The sequence below is a fragment of the Solenopsis invicta genome, chromosome 10, assembly GCF_016802725.1.
Source record: "Solenopsis invicta isolate M01_SB chromosome 10, UNIL_Sinv_3.0, whole genome shotgun sequence".
NCBI lineage: Eukaryota > Metazoa > Arthropoda > Insecta > Hymenoptera > Formicidae > Solenopsis > Solenopsis invicta.
This window is the reverse complement of record NC_052673.1, coordinates 4,059,833-4,071,936: the sequence shown is the minus strand read 5'-3', so window position 1 is coordinate 4,071,936 and position 12,104 is coordinate 4,059,833. Positions and strand designations below refer to the sequence as shown.

General features: G+C 37.4%; 1 protein-coding gene across 13 annotated transcripts in view; it reads right to left on the bottom strand.

Annotated features, from left to right (window-relative positions):
* Window positions 1-12,104, bottom strand: part of LOC105203569 (osmotic avoidance abnormal protein 3) — a 185,795-nt gene that overhangs the window by 18,611 nt on the left and 155,080 nt on the right. For 5 of the 13 annotated variants that reach the window (XR_005575728.1, XR_005575727.1, XR_005575722.1 and 2 more), the window contains one exon: window positions 10,259-10,375. The exons of 4 other annotated variants lie outside the window; for them this stretch is intronic. Coding sequence is in view for 1 of the 9 variants with exons in the window: in XM_039454464.1 (XP_039310398.1) it covers window positions 10,351-10,375 (25 nt within the window). In the remaining 8 variants the exon portion in view is untranslated. Of the gene's footprint in view, window positions 1-4,403; window positions 7,360-10,258; window positions 10,376-12,104 lie in introns of those variants that run through there. 4 more of the 13 variants (XR_005575724.1, XR_005575723.1, XR_005575731.1 and 1 more) reach the window with 2 other exon arrangements.

Sequence of the window (12,104 nt, the reverse complement as noted above, 5' to 3'; positions counted from 1 at the left end):
GCAACTTCACATTGCTCGGTTCACCGACGTATGCCTTTTTAAAGAACGGCGCTGATTGGATTAGCTTTACTTAATAATTACTATTTTATTAAGCATCATAATAAATGGTTCAGGACCTTTTGACTCAGTTTTTAGCAAGGAATAACGCTATATAATTAGTGGGCGCTTTTTAAGATTCACCCTGTATAAGATTGTAATACTCGATAATACGCCTACTCACACTAACAAAGGGAGGATCCGACAATGATCTCGCCGATTTTAATAACATTTTATGGGTGTAGTATTCACTCATACCTTCATTAAAGCCGTTTGTTGCACAACTTAGGCATTCTCGAGAAAATGACGATTAAATATTTATAGCATCTTATAGTATCGTTAGAGAAGAACGATTCTCGAGCAAGCGACGTGGCGTAGGGCATTAGGACGTTGACTGGTACGCTTGGGATCACAGGTTCGATTTCCGCGGATGCGATTTTTTTTATCTTACATTTTTTAATTGTTATATATAATTTTTAAAACATTTTCAATATAAAATTAATTATTTAATATAAAATGTTATTTTTTAAAAATGAAGGAATTAAAAAATAAAATAAATAAGGATGTCAGACGCAAATAAATAAATCTCAGCATAAATCCAATGTCAAGCAAACGTTTCGACCTTCAATGACGGTCTTCTTCAGTACAGAGAAAGTTTAAAAGTCTATAAAACAACAAAATAATCGCACTAATTAAGATATGAACTTATCGAAATAAACAAATAAAGATCAAAAATAAAAACAAGTTACCAAACAAATAGAAATTGTGCGAAACCACGATGTACACTCAAGGACTTTGATTCTGTCTATGGGGAAATTTTCCAAACTGAGAAGTCAGCACTTTCTACATACTCGCAGTTCATGATTAATGATGAAAGCACTAGAGCTTATTGGTTGTTACGTTAATCATAAACTGTAAGTATGTAGAAAGATAGCAACTTTTCAGTTTTGAAAATTTCCCCAGACAGAATCAAAGTCCTTGGGTGTAGAGACAAGAACTTCGTAAAAACCACATGAATTGATGGCTAACAAATAAATAAATGAGAAAGTAATATTAAAATGATGACTTAAAAACTTGTAACAGACAACAATACAAATTAAAAAAATAAACGGAAAATAAATAAAAATAAAAATAAATATGTAATAAAGGAGAGCTGTATAAGTCATAAAATATAAAATTTAAAAAAAAATATACAAAATCAAAAAAAGCGAAAAGAAAATAATCGAAACAAAGAATTATCACCTTTTAATTATTTTTGAATATAACTTGTTTTAAAATGCACAAATCTCTATTAAATCATAATGTATTTTGATAATAAGTATAACTTCCGTAAATAAGAACTTTTTATTAAATAATGAAAACAGCAACGTGTGAAAAATAATTTTTATTTGAAATTTTCAAAATATGTAAAATTTTAATCATAATTAATTTTGAGTCATAACATATAATAACGTATAAATAATGTGGAATATTAAATCTAACTTCTAAAACTAAGTTATGATGGTAAAATCAATGATTGTGACACAAAAAACAAAAGTTCAACTATAAAAAAAATAAATAAAAAATTTAAAGATCACAGTACATATTGTCAAATCTCATTACACTTTACATAAAAGATGTATCTTTCATCAAGTGTTTACTATAAAATTTTGAGTGCATTCGAAACACGTCAATAAAAGTTATTCTGATAAACCTTTACAAAAAGGAAGCAACCTCTGATGATCTCGATCTTGACATATGTTATTAATGGGAAAGTACTGAGTAACATACAAAAGGTTTTAAGTAATGCTCACCCCTTATTAAAAAAATATCATTACAGAAAAAAAACACTTTTTCTTACTTATTTCAGAAAATATTTATTTTACAAAAAAATGTGTCAAACAAAAAATGAAGCTCGTGATAAGCTCTATAAAAAAAGTTATATGCATATTTTACCTAACTTCAATACTGTAGTTGTTATAGTAGAAAAACTGTTTTAAAATAATTTTTTTTTAGTTTGAGTAGTTTTGTGTGAAATGTAGATGCTTGAGCCCCTCCTCCGCACTCTCTCCCCGTATTTTTTTTAACCTAACCTAATGCTAATCCTATTTAGTTGTAATTTGGTTATCTAAATGACCATGTTGCGATATTTGATTTGAAATTATGCCCTTATGTCTCGTCCGGATGAAAATTAATAACTGTGTAGTCGTGCCCCTGCACGCGCCCGGATAACAGCATTCAAAAAACACTTTGAAAACAAAATGGGTGGCGCGCCTAGTACGCCCTAGGCGCTGCGCGCGCTTTGCCATCTCATTGTGTTCTGTTTGCTTGCCGAAGACAACAGCTTGTGGTTTCTTCTTCGAATTGACGATGTCTAAGCTTAAAAAGAAAAGTTCGAGGCATCACATGGATAAGAGCAGGTTTCGAGGCTCCTATCCGAGTTCGGAACGATCCCAGGATCGCTCGCGAAATCGCAAAAGATCGCGGTTTTTAGGATCATCGGCGGATAGACAGTCGTCGAGGGAATCTCCTGCTCGCAGATCTCGCTCTACAGAGAAAGCAATAGAGCTGCTAGACCAGGTGCGCAAATTCTTTTCTCGCCGAGGAAGCAAATTGAGCCCGCACTAGCGCAATCAACCTTTTGAGGTTAGATCATCAGCGGAGGTAGCCTGTCAATCCTTTAAGAATTCGTCAGCGGTCTCAATGGCTACGCCTTTTGCCTCAGAGCACGGCAACGAAGAACCGACGGTCGCACAAGCTGACCGGGGCGTTGTACCAGGTATGTCCTCTTGTTGACCCAGACTTTGAGGTTATCTCTGGCAAAGAGAGGACATAACCGACGGTTTTCTTCTGCCTCTTCTTATTTTTTCAGCCTAACCAGTGGCCATAGAGATGCGGGAGGATGAAATTCCGCCTACCAATAACATAGTCGAGGAATCACCTCTCAACGACCTCTCAGAAGCACTCAGACGCTACTCTAGTTTCTGAATCACATTCTTTTGCCAACGAGTTATTTGGAGAGGCCCATGCTCCTGCAGCATCATCCTCCTGGAACCCAATCATTTTAAATTCAATTAAAACGGAAGCTCGAAAAGGCTTAAGCGACGACTTACGCAACACCCTCCTGACCAAGTTCGAGACGATGGACGATCTAGCAGCTTTGGCCCCACTTAAGCTCAACAAGGAGTTGGCAGCGGCATTAACTCCTTCGGTCATTAAACGTGACGAGTACCAAGCGCTGTCTCAAGCACAGTTAGGTGCCTGTCTTAATGCTTTCGGCTCTGGCATATCACTTCTATTAAAGCCAGAAGCCGTATGTGACCTCAGCAGCGAGGCAAGATCAGCATTAACGCTTTTCGCAGAAGGGGTCTATTTGCTAGCTGATCACCATTATCGTCTCTCTCTAGCCAGACGAGCTTTTACTAAACCGTCTTTAAATATTGTTGGTAAAAACGCGGCGGACGCAGCCCCGATCGACGAATTCTTATTCGGTTAAAACTTTGCGGAGACACTTAAGGCGGCTCAAACCTGTGAGAAAACAAGTCGAGAAGTAGCGAAATCCACATCTCAGGTAGGAAAAAAGACTCTGCAACCGATGCGCCAGGTATCTCAGCAGCGAAATCAGCCCCGTTTGACCAGGCTTCCTCCGGGAAACAATCGGGCTCCTGTTCACCCATCGTCGGCTCGTCGACTAGGAGCTCCTTACTACAAGAGCCGCCACAATTGTTACAGTCGCCACTACCGCTCCCAGTCTCGATCTCGGCCTCGACACCACCATTGAACGATGTAAGAACAGCGGGTCGCCTATCTAATTACTATGCCCAATGGTCGGAAATCACGAATGATCCTCTAGTTTTACAGGCAATACAGGGCTATAATATTCCTTTTATCTCCCTGCCACCCGCAAGTGCCCACTTTACGCAACCAGAGTTCCCTCAATCCGATATTATTTGTTGCAATGACGAAATAAAGCGCCTGTGGCTTAAGGGCGCCATAGTTCCGGTAAAACCCTGCAAGGATCAATTTTTAAATTCCTTTTTTCTTATAGAAAAGCCATCAGGTGGTAAAAGATTTATTTTAAATTTACGAGATTTAAATAAGTACATAAAACCACCACACTTTAAACTAGAGGATTGGCGGACTGTAATTAGACTTATGCTCCAAGGTATGCAGATGGCCACTATTGACCTTGAAGACGCCTATTTAATAGTTCCAATTTGCAAGAAACATAGAAAATTTCTTAAGTTTCAATGGTGTGACACAACTTATGAATTCACGGCATTACCTTTTGGCCTTTATACTGCGCCCTATATTTTTACCAAGATTCTCCGGTCGGTGATCTCTTTTTTGCTTGATAAAGGCTATCAGTCTGTTGTCTACTTAGACGATTTTCTTCTTTTAGGTTCATCCAGTGTCAAATGTCGGTCTAATGTTATCTTTTCTATAAATTTCCTTCAATCTTTAGGATTTGTAATTAATTTCTCTAAAACTTTCCTAGAACCATTTTCTAAACGCAAGTACTTAGGATTTATATTTTACCCTAACGAACAATCTATCTCGATTCCACCAGACCATCAAGCAAAATTATTAAGCCTGACAAAAATCCTGGCTCGCAAATCAAGATGTTCTATAAGAGAGTTCGCCAGTTTAATTGGTTCACTCATCTCGGTCTGTCCAGCAGTTCAATACGGTCTTCTGTATACAAAAGCGATGGAAAGAGTAAAATTTTTGGCCCTTATAGAGAGTGGAGGCGACTATTCAGCGAGCATTGATATTCCTCTACTTCTTCAGGAAGACTTTGGATTAATATTTTTTCTAACGTACACCAGTCTAATAAAATTCGTTCAGGCAATTTCAGTCGCGAGATCTTTTCAGACGCCTCAATGAGTAGTTGGGGCGCATCCTGTGGTGCGAAACGTACGCATGGATGGTGGTCCGACTCGGATAAATTCCTACATATCAACACTTTAGAGCTCAAGGCAGCTTTTAACGGCTTACGATGCTTTGCAGCTGATCTCCGTGATTGTGATATCCTCCTGAGGATAGACAATACAACCGGCTTATTAATAGCCTATATTAATAGGTTCGGATCCATCCAATTTCCCCACCTTTCAGCTATATCAAGACAAATATGGCTTGTGTGAAGAGCGAAATATCTTTATTTTCGCCTCCTACATAGCGTCTTTAGATAATATTATCGCAGACGCTGAATCTCGAACCGTAGACCCGAACACGGAGTGGTCTTTGTCCGAGACGGCATTTAGCCGCATTTTTAAGATCTTCGGGCCTTTTCAAATAGACCTTTTTGCATCTTCGATCAATAACAAGTGCGATGCTTACGTATCTTGGTTTCCAGATCTCGGTTCAATCGCCATAGATTCTTTCACCCTCTCATGGGAGGAGTTAGATTTTTATGCGTTTTCTCCGTTTATTCTGCTGCCTCGAGTCTTAAGGAAGATAGTAGACGATGGAGCAACGGGCACCATAGTAGTGCCCTGGTGGCCTTCGCAGGCCTGGTTCCCGCTGTTCAATCGTCTCCTGATATCAGAGCTCCTTGATTCTTGCTCCTAATCACGCTCTTCCCTCATCTCCTTTCAGGGATCACTATACAGCGTCGGAAACACTTTCCCTGGGGGTCGGGAAGTTATCCGGGAAGCATTCAAGAATCGTTTAGCACCCCCAACAGCTCTTCCAGCTCTACTTGCTTCTCTATCAAATGCGACAATTAAGCAATACTCGGGTTCTCTACGCTCTTGGTGGAACTTTTGCCAGCATCACCAGCTACCTTTATACTTTCCATCCGTCCCACAAATGTTGGATTTTTTAGCACAGGAATTGCCTAGGGTTTCGTCCTATTCGAGCTTAAATACCATGAGATCTGCAGTTTCATTGATCTCTAACAACGAGATTGGCAATTATCCTATGATTAGACGCTTCTACAAAGAGATTGCAGCACTGAAACCACCGCGACCGCGGTATGACTATGTATTGGACCCGGCACCAGTAATATCTAAGTTGGCAGCCATCTATCCATATGATTCAGCTTCTCTAAAGGTCATCTCCAAGAAGTTGGTTCTTCTTCTAGCTCTTGCAACGGGCCACAGAGCTCAAACGCTTGCTTCCCTAAGGATATCACAAATTTCGGTGAAGGAAAAGTTAATTATCCGGATCCCAGACCGGATTAAGACATCGGCTCCAGGTCGCTGTCAGCCACTTTTCTCTTTCTCTCGGTTCAATGATCATGAAGATCTCTGCATAGTTCGGCTCATGAAATGCTATATGGAGAGAACAAAAAAATTACGACCATCTACATGCGATTTTATATATATATATATATATATATATATATATATATATATATATATATATGTATATATATATATATATCACTATTGTTTTCAATATTTGATTTTACATTCCAACTTGTAACATCTTTTTATGTTTTATATAAGTTTAGAAAATTTTAAAAATACAGCTAGTTTCTTCACCAGTTTTAATTCCGGCGTCAGAGACAAATTCTTTCTAAGGCAAATCACCGCTTTAAACAACTACACAGTTATTAATTTTCATCCGGACGAGACATAAGGGCATAATTGTTAGATTGAACGAACTTACCTGTGAAAGTCGATCCTAATTATGCCCGTCTCGTCCGGATGGACTCCCCACCCTTGAATCTCCCTTCCCTAGATCTAGTGATTTGCCTCATTATTTGAACTCATGAGATGGCAAGGCGCGCGCAGCGCCTAGGCCGTACTAGGCGCGCTACCCATTTTGTTTTCAAAGTGTTTTTTGAATGCTGTTGTCCGGTGTAGGGGCACGACTACACAGTTATTAATTTTCATCCGGACGAGACAACGGGCATAATTAGGATCGAACTTCACAGGTAAGTTCGTTCAATCTAACAATTATGGCCCACCCTTTCCCGCATTCACCACGTTATTAGTGGATTCACTGAGACGGGGTAGATTAGGTTAGAAAAAATGAGTGAGGGAGTGCAGGGGGAGGGGCAGAGCGGCAGTGCCTTTTTCCTCTTTGCTGTCGTTAGATCCGGATTCAGGGGGTTGCCCTGAAATAATGTTCACCAGCGGTCTTGGGGCGACCTCTCTCTAGAGTTTAGAGTCTACCGAAAAAATTTTTTACTGGGGTTTCTCCTGAGTCCTGCATCATCCCTGAGTTCTAACAGGTTCCCAAGGCTGTCCATAAATGGTATTTGGTATTTTTACTCCTCATTTAAAAAAAAGGGGCTTCTTGGTGGTTAGCGGGGGAGATATTAAAGTTCACACCTAGTCCCACATAATCACCGATCCTTTCCCGGAAATTAGTGGAATGCGTAATGCATTTTTCCTACAAAAAAAAGACGTATTCTCTGTACTCGTAAGGTATTACCTTCCTCTCGATGGAATTATCATTATTCGATTAGATCGCACAGAAGACTCGTACGATTTGTAAAAGGCTGCTGCTTCCTAAGCCAACTTCTTGCTCTTTTGACTGTGATGGTGACTTCCAATGATGCTTCTACTGATTATTCAGCGCCCACTCTTTCTTTTTTGTTCTCGGCATCTTCAGGGTCAAAGTTGACATAACCGAATTTTGTTAACTATAATGCAATGTCGAGTCCACCTGGAACCTTGACGTTACATTACAGTCAACAGAACAAATTCAGCCACATCGACTTAGACTCTGAAGACGCCGAAGAAAGGAAAATGACTGCTGAAAAATCATCAGTAGAAGCATCATTGATAATCACTATCACAGTCAGAAGAAAAAGAGGCAAGCCCAGGGGGTCAATCATGTAACATTTTCCCTAGGGCGGAAACGTAAAAAGTGAAAAGTTTCACATGAACTGCACAATTATGTACGATTCCACGGGATCATGTAACTCACTTATGAGCGGAAATATGAACTTTTTCGCCATTAGCCGTGATGGCAAAAAGGTAAAAATTTAGGGAATTAATAAATTGTATGTATTTCGAAATTAGAATGAAAGTGTGGTAATAGTGTGGTAACAGTTTGAAGAGGTATTAGTGAAGAAGTTAACCTTTTTGGTATTGCATTGCGTTGACAGAATAAGCTAATGTACATACATAAATAAAAATAATGCTTTTGTGATATAATTAGGTTTGATATTTATATTTGATAAGTTGATATTTTGATAATTATTAGGAGTACAAATTGAAAACCGCCGTTTTCCAGTAGATGGCGCCAGCAGTAAATGCTAGCGCCAAACGTTAGATCAAAAATTTTAAATGTAAGGTTGGGCATCTGGCAACAATTCCTTATCATTGCAGTTGTGAATTTTTATCGGCGTTATATATTTTTTTGTGATCGAAAATGTCGAAATTTGTGCCCAATAAGCGTCATTTGAGGGAAGTTTTGCTTTTTGCCTTCAATTCGAAAAAATTTGCGGCTGAGGCGCGTCGAATGATTGTAAAAACTTATGGTGAGGCTTCCATTAGTGAAAGAACGTGTCGAGAATGGTTCCAACGCTTCAAAAGTGGTGATTTCGGCGTAGAAGACAAGGAGCGTCCCGGACAGGTGAAAAAGTTTGAAGACGCACAATTGGAAACATTACTGAATGAAGATTCATCTCAAACGCAACAGGAGCTTGCAGATTCATTGGGCGTGATTCAACAAGCTATTTCACATCGTTTGAAAACCATGGGAATGATCCAAAAGCATGGACACTGGGTGCCATACGAATTAAAACCGAGAGACGTCGAACGGCGTTTTTTCGCGTGCAAACAGCTGTTCCAACGGCAAAAACGGAAGGGTTTTCTGCATCGTATTGTAACCGGCGATGAAAAGTGGATCCATTATGATAATCCAAAGCGAAAAAAATCGTGGGGCTACCGCGGCCATGCATCAACATCGACGGCCAAGCCAAACATTTATGGCTCGAAGCTCATGCTGTGTATTTGGTGGAACCAGCTCGGCGTGATTTATTATGAGCTGTTGCAACCGAGTGAATCCATCACAGGAGCTCGCTACCGAACACAACTAATGCGTTTGAGCCGATCATTGCAGGAAAAACGGCCACAATACGAGCAAAGATACGAAAAAGTGATGTTGCTGCACGACAACGCTCGGCCACATGTTGCTCAGGTCGTTAAAACCTATCGGGAAACATTGAAATGGGAAGTCTTACCTCATCCGCCGTATTCTCCTGACATCGCCCCTTTAGATTACCCCTTGTTCCGATCAATGGCGCATGGCCTGGCTGAGCAGCACTTCCATTATTACGAAGAAGCCAAAAACTGGATCGATTCGTCGATCGCCGCAAAAGACGAGCAGTTTTTTCGATGCGGGATTCGTATGCTGCCCGAAAGGTGAGGGAAAGTAGTGGCCAGCGATGGACAATACTTTCAAGAATAAGTATGTAACCATTTTTCAACAATCAATCCTCAATTTGACAAAAAACGGCGGTTTTCAATTTGTACTCCTAATATATAGAATAAGGCTTCATCAAATGTAAATTTAGATAAAAATATACTTTAACGCGTTTTGATATACAATGCTATAAGAAAGGTGTGTCTTGTGAAATAAAATATTAATCAATCATGTAAGTGTTTATAACTTACAAATTTGGAAAATACATGTGTGAGCGGAGAATTCAGTTTTGATAAAGGTCCGTATTCTAAATTATTTAATATTTTTTAATTAAACAAAATTAAATTTAATGACTAATAAAATTAATTTATTTTTAAATTTGCATAAATAAAAAACTAAATTAAAGTTAATTTTAAAAAACAATGTTTGTATTAAATTATAATGTAATTTTTAGAATTGGATTACTACATAATAAAATAGTTGTTACAATATATGGATCATCAAAAATAAATGTAATATATATTATGTTTGTAAATTAAGTTTATGCAATATAACTAAGAAATATTGCTATTTATTTATGAATATATTTTTTTACAATTTCTTTTTTTATATAATTAAATTTTTACAGTAAAAGTTATACTATAAAAGCAGGTAGAAACCTTTTTCACGACCGCTTGATAGTTGCGATGACAGAGCCTCTAAAAATGAATTTTGGGACTAAACTTCCGCGTATTATCCATACATAATCGCTGTGCATGAAAGGATTCATGTGAACTCTCTATGAGTAAAAAATGAAAAAATTGAAAGTGAAAAGTGAAAAGTGAAACGTGAAAAGTTCCACGTGAAATTACATGATTGACCCCCAGGAAGCAGCAGACCCCCTACAGAGCTTCCACCTACAGTTGCTCCTTTGTTACCTTTGATATCCATTGACGAACTGCTAAAGGTGACATTCAACATTTCGGGCGTAGATCGCATCAGAGAATTAAACGCGCCTTTCCAGTAACCCTAATGTCCAGTAACCCTAAAGAAACTGTAACAGCACAAACAGAAAAAGATGACAATGAGATGCCTTGTCCGACGCATCATTCATGAGTGACGACCACGATTTATCAGAAACCGCGGACTCGCAGTTGCGTGTGGAACAGAATGTCGAATCAGAAGATTACGAGACCTTCTACTTTCACAGACTGATAATTTACAATAAAACCTTTGGAAGTGTCTGCCTCAGATTTAAATAAACTTTTAGTATGTTGTAATACGGATAAAAATAAGGGACACGTATTTTTTTATACGTACCCAATCTCACTTTTAAGGAGTGAAACAACCCTTTCAAGAAAATCGGTTTTTTTTCGAAGCGTATATCGTCGAAACAATAAAAGATAGAAAAAAATGTGTTAAATAAAAGTTGAATGGCTCGAAAAGTACTTTATAACAACAACAAAAAATTAAAAAAAAAAATTTTTTTAATACTTTTCCCCACTACTTACCTATTTTTTTAAAAACTTTTATTTTCTTTTATAAGCAAAATAAAGCTTATTTTATTACAAATGCAATGGTATATGATAAAGTTATGATGCAACTTTTCCCTTTTCAAAAAATTAAAAACCACACAATGCATGGTACGCGCACGCGTTTGTGTACTATGAAAGTGTCCCCTTTCGATTTTGACAAGCGTTTAATACGTTGTAATACACCCAAGGACTTTGATTCTGTCCATGGAGAAATTTTTCAAACTGAGAAGTCGCTATATTTCTACATTCTTACAGTTCTACATTCTTACAGTTCATGATTAACGTAACGACCAATAAGCTCTAGTCGTTTCATTAATCATGAACTGCGAGTATGTAGAAAGTGGTGATTTCTTAGTTTGGAAAATTTCCCCATGGACAAAATCAAAATCCTTGGGTGTACATATCGAAATAAGAGACACGAATTTTTTTATACGTGCCTAATTTCACTTTTAAGTGGTGAAACACCTCTTTAAAAAAAAATCGATTTGTTTTTTTTTAAAGCGTGTATCGTCGAAACTATAGGAGATAGAGAAAAATGTTTTAATTTAAAGTTAAATGGCTTGGAGAGTACTTTATAACAGTGATTAAAAAATTATTTTTTAATTTTTTTTAATTTTTCTAAACCACTTACCTATTTTTTTTAAATTTTATTTCCTTTTATTGGTAAAATAAACTTTATATTATTACAAATTCAATGGTGTATAACAATTTTATGATGCGACCTTTTCATTCTCTAAAAATAATTAATAACTTCTCCAGAAGCGTATGGCACGTGCGATCGATATTTCACATATCATGTTTTGTTCGTATTTTTTCGTAATAGGAGACGACAAAAACATTTTGAAGACAGTCTGCGTAAATATCATAAAATTGCACACATCGAAAAAAACATTTATGTAATACTTGAATGTATACATATTAAGATCAACACTGCGGAGAGATAAAAATTAAATTTCAAGATAAGAAATGATCCAAAGTGCACGCGCCAAGTGGCGTTGTTATGTATATTTGTATACTAATCAAATTTTGTATTTAATTAACACATAAATTGAATTGTATAAATGAAGTATAAAAAGTGAAATTTTTAACTAATTTTTAAATTAGTTCTCTTGTTGTTAGTTGATGAGCTGGCATTAGATAGTAAAGGTATGGAATGTGTGAGTAATAATTTTTTGTAAACTAAGTCTCCTGTCTGTAAAAGGCTGTAGGCAAATATTCTAGTCGAATCATGTGGACCAGTAAATAAAT